The sequence below is a fragment of the Culex quinquefasciatus genome, chromosome 2, assembly GCF_015732765.1.
Source record: "Culex quinquefasciatus strain JHB chromosome 2, VPISU_Cqui_1.0_pri_paternal, whole genome shotgun sequence".
NCBI lineage: Eukaryota > Metazoa > Arthropoda > Insecta > Diptera > Culicidae > Culex > Culex quinquefasciatus.
This window is the reverse complement of record NC_051862.1, coordinates 203,780,977-203,803,149: the sequence shown is the minus strand read 5'-3', so window position 1 is coordinate 203,803,149 and position 22,173 is coordinate 203,780,977. Positions and strand designations below refer to the sequence as shown.

Here is a 22,173-nt window from a genome sequence, read left to right as displayed (position 1 = left end):
CAAAAGAGAGTGTCTCAATCTCGCGCTATTAACTAAATTTCCTTCCCCCTCTCTTCTCTGCTGCCCCCCCTTTACAGAACTCACCAACACCACCACCATGCACGCCGTCGGAATTCACTCGGCGCTGGCCATCAAGCGGCAACGAAAGCGGCGCGATGTCCAGCGGAAGGTCCGCGAGCGCCGCTACAGCATACAGAGCTCCGAGAGCGGGGAAACGCACTCCCCGCACGGTTCCACCCGCCGGAAGTTCCACCCCCACAAGGTGCACATGACCGAGAACAATAACTTAGACACGAAAGTAAGTTTGGTTTGGCAGGATTTGATTTTGCTGAAATTTAAAATTTGAATTATTTTCACAGGTAGTCACAAGCATTGGAATGCTGCACATAGGAGTCGTATTCGTAGTGTTCGGAATCTTTTTACTAGGTGCTGGATTTTTTCCAGATAATTTATCAAATCAACCGGCACAAACCTGGCATCTACTGGGTAAGTTTAATGCTTTTCGGTGGTTGGTCACTTTTTCGTTTGACACTTTTTTAGTTTGTACCCCGTTGGTTGGTCAACGTCAAACTAAAAAGTGACGAACTGTCACTTTTTACACGGCGCTCACGCACACTATCAAAACAAATGTTTGGTAGTGTGTGTGAACTCCGTGTAAAAGGGGTGTCAAACTAAAAAAGGACCCCGTTCGTTTGACAACAGTTGGTGTCAAACCATCGAGGTTTGAATGTAGTTGAAAAATCGGTAAATTTTAGATCGGTAAACCATCTGTCAAAATGATCAAAATTGTACCGAATGTGGGTTGTCGATGAATAAAAAGGAACTTCCCTACCGAATTTCGGTAATTTTCAGTTTACCGAACTGTCCCGCAGTTGAAAATTCGGTAAACAATTTTCAGAATTTTTGTTCCTACCAAACTTGAAATTCCACCGTTCAAATTCAACCAAATCGATACGCGAAAATACGAAACGACGAAGGAATGTTTTGAATAGCCCCTTTCTCTCCCTCTAATGGCATCATTTTCCATCCCCCAAACAGGCAAAGGCTCCTGGTGGAACGAGCTGATATGCACGGGACTGTTCGCCGTCGGTCTCGGCATCTTCTTAATCATCCTCAACTGTGTGATAAGCAATCGAGAGGAGCAGGACCTCGAGAGCTACGTCCAGCGGCAGCTGACACGATCGAGATCCGGTGAGTATCCGTTCGCCACGTTGTGTTCGGTTCCACGTGACTTCACCACATCAACTCCAACCGGAAGAGGCGAACCAGAAATCGATAAATTATTGAGCAAGTCGCAGTTTCTGGTGGCTGTTTTTTGTCACTCTGGCAAATGTTGCGTCCAAAGTCGAAGAACCAAGCGAGTGTGTAATGGGCATCTTTCGTCATAAATTACGTACAACTTGGTGACGAGAGGGTTGTTCAGGAGTTGACCAGAACTTGCCATTTGGAGAGCGTTTTTTTTTTTTTCATTTTTTATAACCTTTTGAACCATAAGCTTGCCTTCTCGAGCCGTCCCATAAATGGATTAGCCATCAATTTCGGACAGGCGCCAGATAATAGACTTCTGGTTGAGGCGAAAAGATTGACCCTTTTAGCTGGAACCCCGGACCGGGTGTGTACGATATTGTTTTTCAACACATTAGAGTAGTTCTCCCGAAAATCTCGTTTTGTAATTTGAAAGTATTTGAAAGAAATAATATCCATGTCATTTTTATATCTTCTGCTTGACAATTAATTAAATATTGAAATGTCATTGATATGCTGAAGATAGAATGCATTTTTTTAGTGCATGTATTCCTTCAAATAGGGGAAATATTCCCTTTCTAATCAAACACCTATCTTCGTCATATGAAGAGTTTGCTGCTCGATTAAAGCTCCAAAAATACTATTTAGGCTATAAACATACCAGCAACAGCACCGCCTCAAGTAAGCTCGCAAATTTATGCCATTTACTGGCCAAAAAGATCAAATTTAATGCATTTCTATTTTGCGAGACCATTTCTCATCATTTTGGTGGCACACACATCCACTCGCCAGCTGACAGGTTAGCTGCTTAACGAAAGTCGCCATCAATATCTTTTCACTTGCGTTAACGATTTCAAAGCGCCTAAGATATGAAATTGCTTCCAACTACCGGCAAGATGTTCTTTTGCACATTTTTTAGTCACTCACTTGAAAAATAATCCCGAAACATGAAAATAATTAGCAAGCGCCATAAAACTAAACAAACGCGCCAAGTCTTTTGACGTTTGAATTTTGACGACCCATACCAATCGAAGGCTGAAGAAAACCGAGCGAGAAGCGAAGGCAAATAAAGAACAAAGGGTAGCCACCAACACTACCAACATGCTGGTGCAGCGCCTGTTGGAGTAGGCCAGTGATGCCAGGAAATTTTCTCTATAAATGCTTCTTTTCGTGTGTGTGTTCGCTTAAAATTTCTTCAATTTTGGCAGCACTAAGCAGACCCAAAAGAGCGCTGGAAGTAAAAAAAACTAAGCTGAAAATAAGGCTTTCTAGTCAGAAATTTACCAACACATTCAAAGTATGTTTACATGACAGCTGGACGTTTGTTTGCATCAGGTTTCCTATCTCTTTCTAGCAAAAAAAAAAATTGTCTAGCGACTTCTAGTTGTTTTTTTTTTTTTTTTTTTGACTGACTGCCCGATATGTCAACCAACATACTTCGCAGGGCTGTGACAGCTACAGCTCACTATGGAGTATTTCCATATAAGCGAGCGGCCAAAAATATTTTTTTTGCTTTTCTGTGACTTTTTTGTGTTGTTTGTACTTAGTATAATGAAAACAAATGAAATTTGATATTTTTTCAAAAAAAAAGTTTAATTTTCGATTTTTTCACATATTTGAGGCCACATGCATTAAAGTGGTGAATTTTAATATTCTTGCTCTGTCTATTTGATGCACGGAATGGCGGTTTATGCTATGTTAAAGTTTCTGATTTACGTTCAATTCCCTCCCCTTTTTCTTAAGTTAAAATCCACCTTTCTTTGAAGACTTTGAATTATTAATTTCCTTGCATGAATCAAAATGTTCAAAATGGCATAACTCAAAAATGCACATAAGTGCACTTTGAAATTTGTAGACAAGTTAGGACATGGTTCAAATTTTAAGCTGCAAAATTTTCAGATCGCACAAATGCACACAAAAAAAGTACTCCATTAACAAAGTTGAAAAAACTAATTTTTGAATTAAAATCCATCTTTTTTGATTTTTATTATTTTTTTAGCCTATAAAAGTGTGTTTTGTAAAATATTATTGAAAAGTTGAATCAATTACCTTTCTGAATATAGATAATGATGCAGGAAAAAATACATAAACAGCTACACAGTACAACTATGAAAAATAATAATTTTTTTGTCAAAAAACATGTTTTTTCTTACCATTTTCGCCTTTGAAGGTCTGCAATTCAGTGAATTTTGAACCTACAAACTCCGGATTTTTCTTAGTTAGAATGTTTATTTTCGAAAAAAAATACCAAAAAAATAATTAGAGTATGTCGGTTTTTCGATTTACGGCCGCCTGAAACCCCATAGTGCAGCTCGACCATTGTTTGCATCAGAACACTGTGACGAGGAGTTCGTCATTTTTGGGTTAAATTTTATTTTTTTCACTGGGCCTAGAAAGCCTTATAGGAAAAGTGGCGTGGCCAAATGCACTCCACTGATTTGGGAAATTAAATGCTCGTAAAAGAAATAGCATAACTTTTAATAAAAGTGAAAATAAACAGAAATGTTCACAAAAAGTCACTCTACTCGATGGTGTACTTGGTTTTAGGAAATTTCAAGGAACACTCCACATTATCCACCATCATTCAAATACGACCTCTTATTAGGCTTAAAATGGGTATATTTCCCCTATTGCCTGAAAACATTTAGATGAAAAAGCGATTTTAGTCATCAAAATTAAACTCACAATGTTCCTTCTAAAATAAATACAAAACAAATTATGAGACCCCAGAGAACTACTCATTAATTTTTCACCCCAACGTTCCGGTCACCGGCTCTCAGGGATAGCGGAAACCTATAATGGGCAACATCCGTCAGATCCAGAGCAGGGTGGGTCGAACTTGAAACTTCTCGGAAGTTGGATTGCTAGCAGCGTGGCTTTGACAGAGACACTAAAGTGAACTCTTAAATTAGGTCCAAATCACAATAAAGCATCAACTTTTCTGAGAGGATTTTTTTTCCACTTTCAAAAGGGAAATGAAACGAAAGCACCAACTATCCGGCAGCAGTTTGGGTAGACCCAAAGTGAAAAATAAAACCCACTAGCAAAAGCAAAAAAAAAAAATCGCACGCAAATAGATCCGATTTCCCACGAGGGCAAAGATAACGCAGCCCGGAACAATCATCCGGCCAACGCCGTAAAGTTCGCCCCACAATCTTGTCCCTTTCGAGGCGTAGAAGGAAAGATTCTCCCGCAGGCGTTATTAATACTATATTTCCAGCTCAGCGGCTCTTATGAAAATATCAGACCGTAATTGAAATCGATTTTTTCGCAAATGACATCGTTTATAATGGACGCAGAGAGGGGTGCAGCAGGGAGGGGTTGAGCTGGGGCATTGACGCTCGATAAGCCCCAGCTGACACCCCGATCTGGACGCTGATGCCGGACCATCAACCACGCCGGATGGGATGACCCCTTTGGGGCGTTTGAGATCCCTTTTTTGTATGAACGATGGTGGTTGAAGAAGACGCATTCAAAGTTATTTATTTCTTGCAGAAAATTTTGTATGCGGAATAACAAAAATAACTTGGTTTTAAGCACTGATTGTCTCACTGAGATTTCAATTGAACTGATGAAAATGGTTTTCTTCAGCATTTAAGTTGTTTCAATGATTTTGTTAGTATTTGAGTATAGATTTGAATGAAACTAAAGGTTATGAGAATCAATTAGTCACGCGTATCTCAAAAGTGATCAACATCCAGGTGAGACAGTTATTCGTTAATGATAAGTTCAGTTGTACATTTGCTAGTGCTGTCAACTGGGGCGAATCGGGACTGACGCAAACTGGATTTAATCAGCTATTAAAATAAGCCTGAATTACCTGCACAAACAATTCTCAGATTCAAAATAAAGGCAACCAAAGCCATATTTTGCAAACCAAACCACTTCAATATAACCGATTATAAACCATTGACATTCACAACCAGCTCGAACTGGGGGAAAAAAATCAATTTCCAATCACCTAACGCAACGCAACACTGCCAACGCGTGGCGTTTGCCTTCCATTTTCGACTAACGATGTTTAATCGGTTAATATTGTGTGTGCCGAAATGTGAGCTTTCCCCCCACGATTACGTTATCCTGTAAGAAGGATGTACGATGGAAATGTGAGCTTCTCCTTGCAAGAGTTTCGTGGGTTTGTCAAAAACTTTTTTCTTTTCAAATGTCAGAAGTAGGGGGAAGTTGCTGACATTCAAGCTTCAACAGCTTTTCGGCGCGGGGTGATATGTGATTGTTATGAGCTTATTTTTAGCCATCAATCAAAGGGTAAAGTTTCTTTTATTGTGAAAAGTTGGGAACAAGATTTGGCGTGGGATTGGGAATTGGTTTTGCAATGCGAGACGAATTAATAAGAGTTAACTTCTTTCCATTCCAATCAGGTCACCGCTTGGAGCGAGACGTCGAGACTGGTGGCCTTACGACACGCCACCACCGCAAAGCCATGCAAATCCAGAAGGGTGCCGCCGAAAGGGGCTTGGACGACCTGTCCAACTCGAACATTCTGCTGACGCCAACCAGTAGCGAGGTGGTGACCCCCACAACTCCCTCCGGAGGTAAGTCCAGCGGGTTTCAGCGTTTCTAAGTACCTTCTGCGGAAGAAAAAGAAACTCTTCTCTATCTACCTCTCTACCTCTGTCTCATACTCGAATGTAGGTTTTATACTAATTTAATCTGAAGACAAGTTAATCTTCCATGCTCTTGGTTACTTTCGTCCATCTCACACACTTTTTCTTGTTCGCATCAGTTTTACCTTGATTTAAACTCACCACAAGCCATGCGTCTCCATCTTGTTTGCCACTCTATGCCACTCCTAGGCGGCACGTGCATTTCTCATACTCCACAAGCTTGTTCGATTTTTCCGTTCATTTTACTTGTTTGACATGTTTTATTCTACTGAACTCTTCATCGCTGTCTCCCGAGCCTCTCAGCCCCTTTCGATTTGGGATCAACAACCACTTTACCTCCCCCACCCTTCTTGAAGAAGATAGCACTCTAAGGGTAGAGTACTTTTATCGATGCTGTGGGACCCCATCCTAACGAGAAAATATTGTTTTTGAATTATGCTGGCTCTATTTACGTACGCCATGTACTACCGCCCAGCAGCTTGAGCTTGACTTGAAACCGTTCTCTTCTGGCTTATCTGCTTCTGCTAGCATCACTTGACACCCTCTAGATTGCAAGGCTCCAGCCTCCTCATTTACATGCAGTCCATCGGATCATTCGGAGTGTGCTACACCAGGATAACCGGGAGGGCATCAAGCGTGTGCAGGGTGATATCCTCTGGATGGATGTTTGAACGCGTCTAGTGTTTGGTGCCGGAGTACAATTTCATTTTGATTAGCTCTGGTCTGACTTCTACGACTGTAAGGATGTGGGACCTGCAATTCCATGCCAAATCATACCACAATGCAATTGGGAGATTCGAACCAAATTAAGTTCATTTTGTACCATTCTTTGATTTATTTATTTGCATTGTTTTTTTCTAACATTATTTACAAAGAAATCTTACAGTTTGATTGTATTTATTTTGTCATTTTGACGTCGTCGTGCTATCTTGTCGCAGCCGCCATTTCGACGTTCCGAGAAAAACGCGTTTTTAATGTTTGACCTGGAATAAACAAAAACGAAAACACGCAATGTAAACAATAACAAACACGTGTTGTTTGGCTGACCTTTATGTGAACTGTCCCGAAGTTTGGTTAAAGTTGGTTGCTGGAGTCCCGAGTTGTAATTACAAATGTTTACGGTAGTCTAACTTGTACGTGCGTCAAACGCGTTCTGACCTGAAATGCCTTTGGCCAGTTGTCGCACTTACATCAATTTTCAATATTGAATTATTTCGGATTTCATCATTCAGGATTTGAATCGAATTTTAGGGGTCTGTGAAGGTCAAAAGGGGCATTGTGAGCTGCACAAAATGGCGTTCTTAAGTCAATTTGGCCCAAAATGCACGTACGACAAGATAGCACGACGGCGACGATTTGCGTAATGTTTGATTTGAGAGGACCAAAAAAGCCAAAATTATTTTTTTGAATAAAAATAGTTGTTTTTGAAAAGTTTTTTTTTTTTTTTTTTTGAAATTAAATATGTCTTTATTGAACTTTCTTATAATAATTACATTTCTTTTACATGCTAAGTGGTATGGCCTAATGCTCTTCATCTTTGTTGTATTTTTCGTTTTATTATTAACTGATTACATTTTTTTATTTACTTCAAATTGTTTTACATTATTGCATTGAATCGGATACATTTGGGTAAAAAAGAAAAAAAATCACTTTAACAACTAATCCTAACTTAAAACTAAAAAACTGAATTCATTGAAATATTCAAAATCATTAGAACGATTAAACTACGAACTGTATTTCAAGATGAATGCTCCAAGAATTCTTACTTGTTCCTGACGAGTTTTGCACCCACGCAAAGTTGTTGTCATCTCGATGAAAATGTTCAGAAGTTCTTGTGGAGAAAACAGGTCACTACTGCCTTCATCCATTGATGCTGGTTGGTTTTCCCTCGGTTGCTGACTGAAGCCTGGAGGTGTTGTATGCTCTGCAACTCTTTGCCGCTGATTCAACGGCAATGGCTGCAGATTTGGAACCACTCGAACAGATCCCGCTCCAGGTGACGCCAAAGCAGGAAAATCCACGTCCGTGAAAGTTGGTGGTGTTTTGCGACGATTTGGTTGGTGCCTCGTCGTCGCTTGCTGCCGAATTTTTACAAACTCAGCTCGTTTTGGGCAGCTTCGATTCTTGGTAGAATGGTCGCCACCGCAATTGAAGCATTTGGCTTCGATGTTCTCGTTGATTGTTTCGCAAGCTTGAGTTTTGTGCTCACCTCCGCAGGTTGCACAACGACTCTTGATGAAACAGTTCCTTCCACCATGTCCAAACTGCAAGCAGTTCGAACACTGTGTCACGTCACGGTGCACTGGACGAAAACGCTCCCAAGTCACGATGATGTTGAAAATTGCCCGAACTGCTTTCAGCTCAGACGGCGTTGTCGATCCTTTCTCGAGATGAACCAGGTACAGTTGATCACGATACTTGATGTCCTTGTTGTGTCTCGTCATCTTGAAGACTTCGATCACGTTCAGCTTAAGAGTTTTGAGCTCGTCTTTCAGCACACTCACATCCATGTCGAACAGGCCTCGGAGGACCTGTTTCATGGGGCATTTACCTGGATCGTCATGGCTGTAGGGTGGGCTATACCGTTAGGCCTCGAGAGAAAGGCCCCCGTTACGGTGTCGAGAGAAAACCGGAGCTGGGTCTCGGTAGCTTCAAGGTGGCAGCCCCACCCCGAGACTAGGTATCGCAGCCCCAATCCGGCTGCATACCGAAATCATAACCATTACGAACAATCAAGAAGGAATAAGGATCCGGAACAAACGGCATAGACCTAGGCACGAAAAGGACACCGATTGGAAACTCGGAACATGGAACTGCAGATCGCTACGTTTCGATGGGTATGAGTACGCTCTGTTGAACGAGCTCAAACCCCGCAACTTCGATGTTGTAGCGCTGCAAGAGATGTGCTGGAAGGGAGCGAAGATGTGGGAGGATGATGCTTTGGAGCTCACCATGTACCAGAGCGGCGGAGCCGAAAACAAGCTGGGAACCGGCTTCATAGTGTTGGGCAAGATGCGGAGTCGTGTGATTGATTGGGAGCCGATCGACGACCGGATGTGTAGATTGAGGATTAAAGGCCGTTTCTTCAACTATCACATCTTCAACGTACATTGCCCACACGAGGAATCATCCGATGCCGAGAAGGAAGCGTTCTACGCGAAGCTGGAGCAGAAGTTCGACAGCTGCCCGCAGAGGGACGTCAAGATCGTCATCGGAGATATGAACGCCCGCATAGGAAGGGAGGAGATGTACAAGCCGGTGATCGGGCCGAACAGCCTGCACACCGTCACGAACGACAACGGCCGGCGGTGCATCAACTTCGCAGCCTCCCGCGGTATGGTGGTACGGAGCACATTCTTCCCCCGGAAAGACATCCACAAAGTCACCTGGACATCGCCTAACCAACGAACAAAAACACAAATCGACCACGTCCTCATCGACGGCCGATTCTTCTCGGACATACGGAACATCCGCACGTACCGCGGTGCGGACATCCACTCGGACCACTACCTGGTGGGTGCAAGCATGCACTCAAAACTGTCGACGACGTATCACCGACGACGGAGCCGGCTCCCACCGCCGTTCAACACCGAGCGGCTGCAGGACACGGCTGCGGCTCAGCACTACGTGCAGCAGCTGGAAGCGAGCCTGCCAACGGAGGAGGAACTCGGCGCTGCCTCGCTCAACGATGGATGGAACAGAATATGCTCGGCCATCGGCAGTGCCGCTGAAGCCGCGCTAGGTAGTACGGTCCGAGTTGGAAAGCAGCGCTGGTTCGACGAGGAGTGCCAGCGGCTACTTGACGAGAAGAAAGCAGCTTATGCGGTGAAGCTGAGAGCTGCAACTGATGAGAACGTGGCCAGATACAAACAAGCGCTGAAACAGCAGAGAACGGTCTTCAAGCTCAAGAAGCGCCAGCTGGAAGATCGCGATCGCGCCGAAATGGAGCAGCTGTTCCGGCAGAACGAGACGCGTAAGTTCTACGAGAAAGTTAACCGGTCCCGCAAAGGCTATGCGCCGCAAGCCAACACTTGTCGGGACGCCGAGGGAAACCTTCTTATGGACAAAGGCGAGGTGTTGAACAGGTGGCAGCAGTTCTTCAACGAGCACCTCAACGGCGATGTAGCGCATGGAGACGGCTTTGAAGCCCAACTTGGACCGCCCGCTGCCGACGAACAGTTCCCGGCACCTGATCTGGAGACGGTGAAGAAGGAGATCGGGCAGCTGAAGAACAACAGGGCCGCCGGTAAAGATCGGTTACCCGGTGAGCTCTTCAAATATGGAGGAGAGCAGTTGGCGAGGGCGATCCACTTGGTGATTTCTAAGATCTGGAGGAGGAGAAACTACCAGCAGAATGGATGGATGGTGTCGTGTGCCCCATCTACAAAAAGGGCGATAAGCTGGACTGCGGCAACTACCGCGGTATCACGCTTATCAACGCGGCCTATAAAATCCTCTCCCAGATCCTCTGCCGTCTGCTGACACCGTACGCACGGAGGTTCGTGGGCCCCTATCAAGCGGGGTTTACTGGCGCTCGGGCCACCACGGACCAAATTTTCTCGCTCCGGCAGATCCTCGAGAAATGCCGTGAGTACAACGTGCCCACACATCACATCTTCATCGATTTCAAGGCAGCGTACGATACAGTCGACCGCGAACAGCTATGGCAGATCATGCACGAGAACGGATTTCCGGACAAACTGACTCGGCTGATCAAGGCTACCTTGGATCGTGTGATGTGTCACGTGCGAGTGGCAGGGGAGCTAGCGGATCCCTTCCAATCGCATCAAGGGTTACGACAAGGTGACGGCTTATCCAATGCGCTGTTCAACATCGGACTTGAGGGAGTTGTGCGAAGAGCGGGTATAGACACGAGAGGCACGATTTGCAACAGGACAGTCCAACTTCTTGCTTATGCGGACGACATTGATATTATAGCGAGAGACCTAGAGACGGTGAAAAGGGTTTACACCGCCTTAAAGACGCAAGCAGGACGAATTGGATTGGCCATGAATACGACGAAAACAAAGTACATGAAAGGGAGGGGCTCAAAGGACGTTGATCCCCAAGACTCACCCTCTAGCTGTGGATGGCGATGTGCTGGAGGAGGTGAGCGAATTCGTGTACTTGGGATCGCTGGTAACGGCCGACAACGACACCAGCTTAGAGATCCGGACTCGTATCCACTCCGCGAATCGCGCCTACTTTGGATTACGGAAAACCTTGACATCTGATCGAGTGCAACGCGCCACGAAGCTGACCCTGTACAAGACACTGATTAGACCGGTTGCCCTCTATGGCCATGAGACCTGGACGCTGCGGCAAGAGGACGAACGAGCCCTTGGAGTTTTCGAACGGAAGGTGCTGCGAACGATCTACGGTGGAGTACGTACAGCTCAGAACGAGTGGCGAAGGCGCATGAACCACGAACTGCACGCGCTGCTGGGAGAACCGACCATCGTCACCCTGGCGAGAATCGGGAGGCTCAGGTGGGCCGGCCATGTCGCGAGGATGGATGAAGACCATCCTGTCAGGATGCTCTTTGACCGCGCGCGACCCGATGGCGGCACAGGCCGAAGAGCAGGAGCACAGCGTGCACGATGGGGAAATCAGATCGAGGCGGACCTAAGAAAGATCTGCAACCTAGGAGACTGGCGAGCTGCAGCCCAGAACCGAGCAACATGGAACAACCTTCTTGATACAGCACGGGCACCGCGTATGGTGTTCTAAGCTGTTTGGTATGGTATGTATGTCATGGCTGTAGTATTCAATCTTTGTGTTGTTCAGGAAATCTCGAACGTAGTTGTAATCCTTTCTGGTAGGTAGCACAGGTTTCTCCTGTCTCGTCAGAGGCGCTGGAGCAGAAATCCAACGTTAGAGGAAGGCCATGCCCCGGGGGCGTAGTGCCAATAGTTTCGTTTCGTAGGTAGCAGAATTTTGAGTCCATCAGCACACAAGCGAATGGAAGCTCGTAAAGCACCAGATTTGATAAATCCGGTCAGCCACTTTCGCACCGAATCCGATGACGATGTTTTCACAAAAATGGGTGGCAACTTTTCCCGTCGTTCAAATTCTTCCTTCTCGCTCACGTCCACAGGGAGGGTAGCGAACCAGACGAATTTTGAGCGTCCTTGCTCAAACTGCCTGGCTTTGCAGGTAGCGCTTCGGCATTCTTTAGCTTCTTCAAATCTGCCGATCCTGCTGGTGAGGACCGCCTCTTTTTCTTGCCCTGAGGCATTTTTTGCACTTTTAAAGCACTTTTCAGGAGCTAAAATCCAGGAGTACCTCACTGATTGGTGGTCCACAAAGGAATGTTGTTTTTATCAACTCGAAAAAAATAATCATTTTAAGTTGGAAAATATGTCTGAGATTTCCTATTTGTTAATCTGACTTTTGGTTGCTGCCTCGCAAAGAGTAAAAATCATGCAAAATGAGTTTTTTTTTTCTCTGAGTGCTTCTAGTTCTGATTTTTTAATCGGAGATTTCCAGTGTCAAAATAATATTTGTGAAATTTTATCTGTTTTTTTTCAAAAATATGAGGAAATAACAAAACAATTTCGACATCGGATCAACAGATATCACCGTTTGAAAATTGTAGGATTTTAGGGAAAAAACTCAGGAAACCTCTACTACTTTTAAAACTTTTAGTCTAGTTTTTTTTCCTTTTAGTTTTTGTCCAAGAAATTCCACTTTTTTCGAATAGTTTCAAAGTATTTAATTTGTGAAACAGATTCAAGTCGATTGACCCACATTTAAAATAATTTTATGATCGAATTAACTTTTTGTGAATTAAGTTGAAATTTATGATGACCATATTGGCACATTTACTACCAACACAGTGGGGTACATTACATAGATAAATCGTTGCTTGCTTTTAGATAAAACTTTACCTGATAAAGATAGTTGAAAAGTTCAACCTCATTCTTAAGGTTTCTATTCTCACTGGTTATTCTATTTGAAAAAAAAAACAATTTCTTCAAAAAACTAAAAACTAATTCATTGTAAAAAATATTTCACAATTTTCAAAAAATATTTAAAACTTCAACTTAAAGAACAGTGCGCCTCTATGAATTTAACAGATGAAACGCATGGTATTTCACAAAATTGAACTGGAATTATTCTCCACCTACGTGAAGCATTCAGGCCCAGTGGTCCAGTGGGAGCTGGCAGCTGGAAGTGATGGAAAGGATCGGTACGTCGAGCTGCTGCTGACGTTGTGCTAATGAAGTACACACACACACATACGGCGTTGTTTTCCGGAACCAAATTTGATTAGAAAATTTCGAAAGCTGTACTTTGGTGGGAATTCATGCTCATGTGGGTTGGGAATTATTAGAGGTGCATCAAATGCGAATAAAATTTCAAAATTTAGTTCACTTCAGGAAACATTTACATGAGTTGTGTTTATTCTGAATTTGTTCTAGTGATTGCTCTTAATTTTTCAAACTCATTCTAAACCCCACAAACTGCCTTGAGCATCACCATTATGCATTGCTTCAGAAATAAATTGCAATTTAGAGCTCCCGTCACATAACCAGCAGAGCATGCAACAATTTCTTCACCCTTTTTCACCCTTCCGTGCACCGAGTGCCAAATTAATGTCAAAAGCTTTTAATACTTATATTCGCCACATCCCTTTTTCCACTGTTCTGCTCGAAAAGCTCCAAAAGCTGCGAGAAATGGCCCACAATTTCAATTACAGGTAGCCGTTTTTCCCATTTGCTCGTTCTCTTTCACTCGTTTTTCATTCATCCATTTTCCAAGCGTTTTGTCTCGTTTTCGCTGTCTCTTCCACACCTCCATTTGCACACCCTCGTTCCACCCCACCTCCACCAACAATTTGGCGCCAAAACGAGGCCGACCATGCTTACGGCCAAGGCTCGCGGCCGAGCCATTGACCCAAAATTAAACCCTTAAACAGCTTGGCTGTGCGATCAAAGCTTCGTCTTTAGTGGATTTTTCATGAGGGGTTTTTCCATTTTTATACCGCGCGCCAAAAATAGCACTTGCGGGGAGGGGAAAATCACATACAAAATCAAAATTCGTCCGAATTCGATACACATTGAAGCTTTATTTTTGGTTGATCTGGCGGCAATTTTGCAGCTTTTATTCTGCTTGAAAACCCCAAGCATGTCTAGCCACATATATCATAATCTTGTCTCGTTCTATGTTTCTGCTTCGATTTTCGATTATCACACCACAAAACCCTAAAAGGATACGCACTATAAATCGCCATCTGAGTGGCGAATATCAGAAAACAACTATTATTCAACCCACATATTATCGAATCAGGCAAGTTTTTGCTGTACTTTGCCACCTGTCATGTGCCGTTCATATAGTTGATGTAGCTTCATAATTGACATGTGATGTGGCTCGTTTTTAATTCACGCTCGGGGCCGGCTGCAAATTATTCATTGTAAATTTCTTAAAATACGCTGTGCTCGCTTGTGTACCCTTGCATCTGTGTTTGTAAAAAGAAAAGATAAAGAAAACTGTTGTATGTCCCCAAAAATATCCCAACTCTTTCGTGGTATCATATTTGACATTTTTACCTTTACATTTGAAAGAAACATGTCCATCAAATCAATTATTAAATCAATTGAAAATAAAATTCAACTACAAACAAAAAAGATATGATCATCAACATTTACCAAATTTCATCAATCAATTTATGCATTCAAAATTTGCTACAATGCTTTGTTTGAATGGCATAAGGTACTAGACTTTAAATATTTTGTATCATACATCAGGCCAAACTCAACCAAATCAGTTAAAGCTCAAGAGGTGATTTTTTTGTCATCTAAAACATATCCAAAAACGATTACTTTCTCAAATGGTTATTTTGCGCAACAATTGTCACCTTATATTCAATATCAAAAGTAAATTTAAAAAAATGTGACTCAAAATTTTACTCTTTCCAAATATTAGTCGATTTTATAAAAATTTTGGAATATTGATTTCATAATACCAAAGAGAGAATAAATCAACACTGCCGTTTGATTTCAAAATGTTTATTTCTGGCTGCAAAAAAGACAAAAATCAGACATGTTTTAATTTAGAAAGGGGTCGTTCGTCCCCACCGTCACGAAATACGCCAAAAGTAAAGAGGATTGATGCTGAAAAGTAAAAAATACATCATGTGACGAGGAAAACTGACATAACTTTTTTGATTCGGTGTGAGTTGGTAGAGTTTGGCGGAAACGATGCAATTGTTTTAGTAAACATATTTAGATTTAACCACAGCTAGTTTTATAGAAGTCCTTGTAGATAAAAGACACCAGTTATTGGTACTAGCATAAATAGCCGACTTCGTTTTTAGTTTTACAGAAAATATGTTCAAAAAAAGAACTAATTTGATTATAAAAACTTTGATTTATTTTTTCATTTATAAACACTAGGACTTTTTTTACCGAATTCAGTAGTTGATAAATTGGTTAAGTTTAGATCGGTAAACTATCTGTCAAAATCAACAAAATTTTGCCGAATCTCGGTTGTACGCTGAACAATAATCAACTTCATTACCGAATTTCGGTAATTTTCAGTTCACCGAACTGTTCAGCTGTTGAAAATTCTGTAAACTTTACTAAATTCGGTAAAAATCTAAGTGTGTATATTGTTAGGTACTTTAAAAATATCTACAAATGAGAAATCGAATGTCATGTTATAGGATGCACAGAAAAAAAAATCATGGTAATGTTACATCTGTCAGAAAAAAATGTGTAATTTTACCTCTGAAAATGTGTAATTTTACCACTTTTCTGTTGTTATGTCGCTTTTTCAGTCTAAATTGAGGTAAAATTACATCATAAAAGATGTAATATTCATCCTTCCAAAATTACACCTTCCGAATTTCAACAATTTTTTCATGTGTGTTGAAATGTATTAAATAAAATCTTCTTCGAAAAGCTATCAATAATCTAAGATACCAAAAATGTTCATGAGACATTCAAAAGCCCCGTATCATTTATCTTTGTTAATATGTTGCTCAATCATTCCATCAAAGTTATTGTTACATTCTGTTGTACATACATTTTATTTTTTTAGCCTATTTTTTATATACTTTGTTGCTCAGAGTATTACTTCCAAATTTCCCACCAACTTTCGGCTATAACTCCTTTGTTCAAAACCAAAAAAAATGAGAAAAGAAAACTCCCCATTTTGTTCAACTATCTCCAAACCTGAAATCCCACGTGTCTCTCTTTCTCTCTCTCTCTCTTTTCTCTCTTTCTCTTTCTCCCCGTTTATTTCCCAGTGTCCACGGTATCTGTTATACCCCTCATGAGCTATAAACCACAACTTGAGCTATTGATGTGATATTACTACCGCCCTATCATTCGTATCGTCTCGTTCTAAGCGTCCAATCGTATTACTACCACTACCACTACTACTACTACTACTACCGCTACTAAAGATACTAGCAAAATGCCAAAGAATACCAAAACACTAGTGAGATAAGTCCGTGTAACGTGTTAAAATCGTATAACGTGTACCGCGTGTAACGTGCGTAAACGTTAGAAGCAATCACTACCAGAGAGTACAAAGTAACCATAAGTACCCCCACCCCCTCCGTTTTTAACTGTCCGGAATATGTCCGCGCTTCGAACCGTTCAAGCGAATGTCTCGTGACCTCGTTGTCTCCCAAGTCGAAGAATAACATAGAACAAAAAAACTCAAGAACATCGTATAAATCCCAACAAAAAAAACAGAAACATATGAATGCGATTTAGGGTATGTTCTTTTTTAAGGTTATGTTACACAATCTGTTTGGTGTCGTTTCCGTTAACCTTTTTGTACCATATTACAAACAGCTTTTGATTGTTTTGCATTTTTGTTTAGTTTAGTTTTTTTTTTATTTACGTACATCATGGCTTCCATCCCTCGAACCATCGAGCGAACATTTTAAGCTGCCCCCTATTTTTTCATGATTTCGGTTTTGGCTAGCTTTTGAAACTCCATGTTTCACTCTCTTTCTCTTTTTGATGCGCAAGAAAATCTGTGTGGGCTACATGATCAATGGACTCTTTCCAAACGAAATTTTTGATCGGCGATGGTTTTTGTTATTCTGTAAATTTTTGACGTCTTTGTTCTGATTTGCACCGCACTGTCATTCTGAGTGATTCTGTCCTCTATCTCTTTGTCTAAATCTTACTCCAGTTTACTGTAACTTTCTGCAACGAGAGCATGTGAGAGAATCGGGCATGTTGCACTGCTGGTTTTACAACGGTCGATGAAACTGCTGTGCAACAAGTTTGCAACTTTTGTTATGGATCTTTTTTGTATATGTCGTAACATGCTTTTCTTGTAAAAAGTTGCAGTAAATGTCCATGAAACATCAACAATAGATTTTTCAGTGTATTTAAATTGGATTTTGCTTGGACAAGTGTTTTTTGTTACTGTTAGTGAACTACTGCATTAAAAATATAGCTCTAATATAAATGTTTCTATTTCATACAAACTCCACCCCAACAGTACTCGGAGCATCCGGTGAGATATTGCTAGAGAAGATCCTGGAGGAGGACAGCAGTTACGGTGATCCGGATTACTACTCGCGGAACGCCGGACAATCGCCGCCGGGCGCCGATAATGACAAACGGTTGCTGCTCGGTAATGGCCATACTGGCGCCATCCACATGACCGATATTTAAACCACATCATCAGCAGCAGCCCAGAATCATCGCGGGAAATTCCATCACCAGTTGCACCAGAACCAACCACAACCATCAACCGAGGGTCGAGCACATAACCTCAAAACACCACGCAACGGCGACGTAAGTACCGGCAAACCCGTATAGTAAAACCGCGGAATGGTCCCTTCCCAGTCTCCTAGAATAAATTGATTTTTCTACATGTATTGACCGTTAAGCATTAACCACACAAACATATACAAACAGTCAGTCACATTTACAGTTCAAGTACGTGAAACATATAAAAGAAAGAAACCAAATAAATCAAATCATTAGCCCCCATAACCATGCACACACACTCAAACACACACAGAAGGACGTGACTAAGCTACCCTTCAGCGGACTCTTTCGGCACGGTGGACTAACCTTACGGAATAGTTTCGAGAGAAAATTGGCAAAATTTATATGGCTTCCATCTTGTACATCTTGTAAAATCTTGTAGATCAACGTGATTTTGGTCAGAACTATTTTCTGTTTTTGTTTCAACGATAGGTGCTTCAACTGAGTGTTTAGAAGAAAGGTTAACAAAATTCCGTACGACTGACCCACCGTGCAAACGACCACCAACAAAAATCGACGCTGCAACATAAATATATAAATGTGCAACATTGCTGAATTTACTAACTCTAAGAAAGATAAGCTATACGCCGAAATTAGCTGCGAAGGCTGCGAACCACTTGGCAGAAAGCAAGAGCAAACGATTCAGTCCCTCAAAAAAAAATACAGCACTAGGGTGGTCCAAAATACTACGATGTAACACTGAACTACACTGGAACCCCATGATTTGACATCGATCGTTGTCAAACCATCAGGGTCATTTTCAGTTTGACAACCCTTCTACACGGAGCTCACACTTACTACCAAACGTTTATTGTGATAGTGTGAATGAGCTCCGTGTAAAAAGTGACAGTTCGTGTTTTTTTTAGATTGACTTTGTCAAACCAAAAGGGGGTTCAAACTAAAAAGTGTCAAACGAAAAAGTTTCCAACCACGGAAGGTTCAGTGTAGTGTAGAACCCCTTTGATTTGACAGCTTGAGCTTATTTCGCTAAAATATCAAGTGACAACCCGCATAGTTGAGAACTGTCACTGCCACTTTTGACACAATGCTCACCCACACTGCTTTAACGAATTTTTGATAGTGTTCAACCGTGCGCGCCATGCAAAAATTGTGGTAAATTAAAACTTTGATGATTCGACACCGTTTGTTGAAAAACCATTTTTATGTTGGCAACTAACGCTCACACACACAACCAAATGTTTGTTTTCATGAAGTACGTGAACGGGGCTTTAAAAGTGACAGTTCGTCACTTTTTAAGTTAAATTTGTCAAACCAAAAAAATAATAAAAATTTTGTGATTTTAGAGATTTTAGATGTCATTTTTAAATACTTTAATTCGAAAATAATTCTGTTATCAGTTTGAAGCAAGTGTCGAAATCGTGTAAAGGGGATGTGGTGGTTAAAAATTATCGTGGTGAATTTCTTGTCATAAAATTATTGGTTGATGAATGTTGAAAGAAATTTGCGTTTATTTGTGTGTATTTAATTTCTTTTCAAAGTTAACAGTGACAGTCATTTTGTTTTCAGATATCGACTCAAATTTGATAGAGTTCTTCTGTTTAATAGTTTTTTGAACACTTTTTTTTAACAAAGATTGCTTTTAATTCAAACATCTTCTATAGCAGTCAAAATACAAAATTCCACACAATAAGTGAGTTTCCATGTTATAACTAAGTTTTCAACTACAATGGGCCACCTTAGTACCCATTTATCATATCCACCAAAAAAACGCCGCAGCAGTAGTTAATTAGCAGCTGAAACATAATCAAGAACCCGCAGTGAGTAATCAAGATGACTCCACCAATCAGACTAGTTCAACAAACAGACAGACATCTTTCACTAACACACGCACAGTAAAGAATATGGGATTCCGCGGGCGGTGCCCAAAACTTCCCAGAAGAACAAAAAAAAACTTGCATCAAACTACATCAGCAAATTTATGCTAGTTGAAACATGGCTGAACATCGGTTTTATATCCATTTTTTCGAACAAAAAAAATCAAGGATAAAACAACACACACAAACACATTCGTTAATCTGTACGCTTGCCAACACTCGTCGAAGTTTTCATATATCGCTGTGTATAGTAAAGGGACAAACATTAACAAGATAAAAAAGGTAGAGACATTTATATATAAAACAAATGTTTGTGATCGAACAAGACAAAAAAAAAAACAACCAAACAAAAAGTATGCATAACAAGGAATCAGCTCGAAAATAAATGTATTTAATTTAAAATTTTTGATGTTTGTCACCAGATGTCGTATATATGAAAAGAGCAAAATTTGAACACATGTTGAACACCGTACTTAAATTACATTTCATAGCTATTTAAAGAAAGAAAAAGAAAACAACAAAAACAGAACATCATGAAATATCTAGATAAAACTTTTATTAAATCCAATTTAAAACAAAAACTCTTATAGCGCAAAGTGTAAACGTTAAGCAAAACTACACTATTTGTACAACACCATCAGAGAAAAAGGACGAAGAAGAAAGAAAAAAGTTCACAATTTTCTCTCTGCACTCCAAAATACCAAAAAAAAACAAACAAAAAAAAAGAGTTTAAATACAATCGGCAATCGCAGTGCAAATGCGAACCGCAGCTAATCTTCCATGAACGCATTTTATGATTTCACTCCGAAAAGCATCATCTCTACGCAACTCAGCGTGTACAGTCGCCTTCCGTCATGTCACGTCACTCCCCTGAGTTAATTAACGTTTTCGCGGGAAGTTTGCCTCAATCATGCCGGAAGGCCGGCCGGTTGCCAGACGGCCCGCGGAACTCGGTGCGGGAGAAAGTTATTTGGAAGTCTGTTTGAAGTTATTTTCCCGGGTTGAGCGCGGTTTGATACACTTGTTGGCTGAATGTCCTGGAGGGGCGAACCAAACAATCTTCTTGGATTGTAATTAATATGTTATAAGTGGGCGTAGGAAATGCTCATGGTATAACTTTCAAAGCTTCGCCGTCTCCTGGCAACACTGCAGCTGTATGCTGTGAAATTTTAGAAGCAGAAAGTTTCTAATGAAACATTCACAGTCAATGCCCTTAGGGATACTGATCGACATAGGTTTGGTTAATATGGGTATCAAGCTTCATGGTTCACACACTAAAAATCCCGATTATGCCTGTAACACAATTGGACATTACATTTTAATACACAATGACTAAAATTTAACAACTTTTTCAGCAAGAACGTTGAGAAAATTCTTTGTCAAATTGGTCATGTGTAACATAACCCCTGCACATTTTTTGGCATTTTCAGAATCGGTTAAGAAAACCTGTTTATGAGGGATGCTCTTTTTTATTAAGTTTGCCGGAACCTGAATTTCAATATTATTTTTTAATTTCACATCAATTCAATTCGGGTTTTTGTTGAACAAATAAGTACGTCATTTTAAAAGGCTTTCTAGACCCAATGAAAAAAATATAATTTAACTCAAAAATGACGAACTCCTCGTCACAGTGTCCTGATGCAAACAATGATCGAGCTGTAGCTGTCACAGCCCTGCGAAGTATGTTCGCTGGCATATCGGGCGGTCAGTAAAAAAAACCAGCTAGAAGTCGCATGACAAAAAACTTTTGCTAGAAAGAGATGGGGAACCTGATGCAAATAAATGACCAGCTGTCATGTAAACATACTTTAAATGTGTTGGTAAATTTCTGACTAGAAAGCCTTATATTTGATTTTTTATCACTTAAAGTTCAATTCCCAAAATAGCTATATTTTGAATTTCGATTTTTTGTTTGTTTTAGAGTATTAAAAAATGCATCTTATGCGCTAAAGTTTAGGATTGTGGAAAATCTGGTACCAAAGTTATAAATTTTAGAAAAAAATAGGTTTTTGGTAAAAATGTAAAATATTATCAAATGGCAAAAATGATTTTTTAATTTCAAAATCAAATTTTAAAATTGCTTGGCACATTTTTTAATAAAATTCTAGGCATTTTTTGGTTGATTGATTTTCTCAAAATGTTCAGTTTTATGCAGTTGAAAAATAATTCATGAAAAAAAGCATCCTTGCACAAAATATCATCGAAAAGCTGAGAAAATTTCCTAAAAATTCATTATTGCCTTTAGCACTCGAAACGCTCGTTGCTGTGATACAGCCTATTGAAGCTTAATAAATGACAAGAACCCTTTCAAAAAGTTACTCTTCATACATTTTTCATTAAAAAATTTCCGAATTATTTTTATCGAAAAAGGCAGAAAATTACTCAAATGTTCCACTTTTCGACATTAAAAGTCAAACCAATAATTTCCTAGATATTGTGAGATGAAAAAAGTGGGCATAAAATGACATTGAGATAACGTATTTTTCACAAAATTTCAACTTTAAGAAGCGATCAACTAAGTTAAATAGGGAAAATTTTTGATAATTTTCTTAGCTTTATTTTTTTTATTTTTGCAGGGATGTTTCCCTTCACAAAAAAAAGTGTAAAGTTATTTTCTATTAAAAATTTAATGTTGCATTTAGCATAATTTTTGGAATCTTTTATAATAGTATTTAAGATTTTTCCCAAAAATCACATTTAAAAAAAAAATCATTTTCAGTTGTA

At 40.5% G+C, this 22,173-nt stretch overlaps 1 protein-coding gene across 16 annotated transcripts in view; it reads left to right on the top strand.

Annotated features, from left to right (window-relative positions):
* LOC6053489 overlaps nucleotides 1–20,228 on the top strand; it is a 44,146-nt gene extending 23,918 nt beyond the window's left edge. For 11 of the 16 annotated variants that reach the window (XM_038254670.1, XM_038254664.1, XM_038254665.1 and 8 more), the window contains exons 3-7: nucleotides 78–298; nucleotides 360–486; nucleotides 1,039–1,191; nucleotides 5,625–5,798; nucleotides 17,340–20,228. In XM_038254670.1, coding sequence (XP_038110598.1) covers nucleotides 98–298; nucleotides 360–486; nucleotides 1,039–1,191; nucleotides 5,625–5,798; nucleotides 17,340–17,515 — 831 coding nt within the window. In that variant the 5' untranslated portion in view covers nucleotides 78–97 and the 3' untranslated portion in view covers nucleotides 17,516–20,228. Of the gene's footprint in view, nucleotides 1–77; nucleotides 299–359; nucleotides 487–1,038; nucleotides 1,192–5,624; nucleotides 5,799–13,531; nucleotides 13,573–14,084; nucleotides 14,163–16,122; nucleotides 16,599–17,339 lie in introns of all 16 variants that reach the window. The other 5 variants (XM_038254672.1, XR_005277322.1, XR_005277323.1 and 2 more) reach the window with 5 other exon arrangements.
* The last annotated feature ends 1,945 nt before the right edge of the window (nucleotides 20,229–22,173 follow it).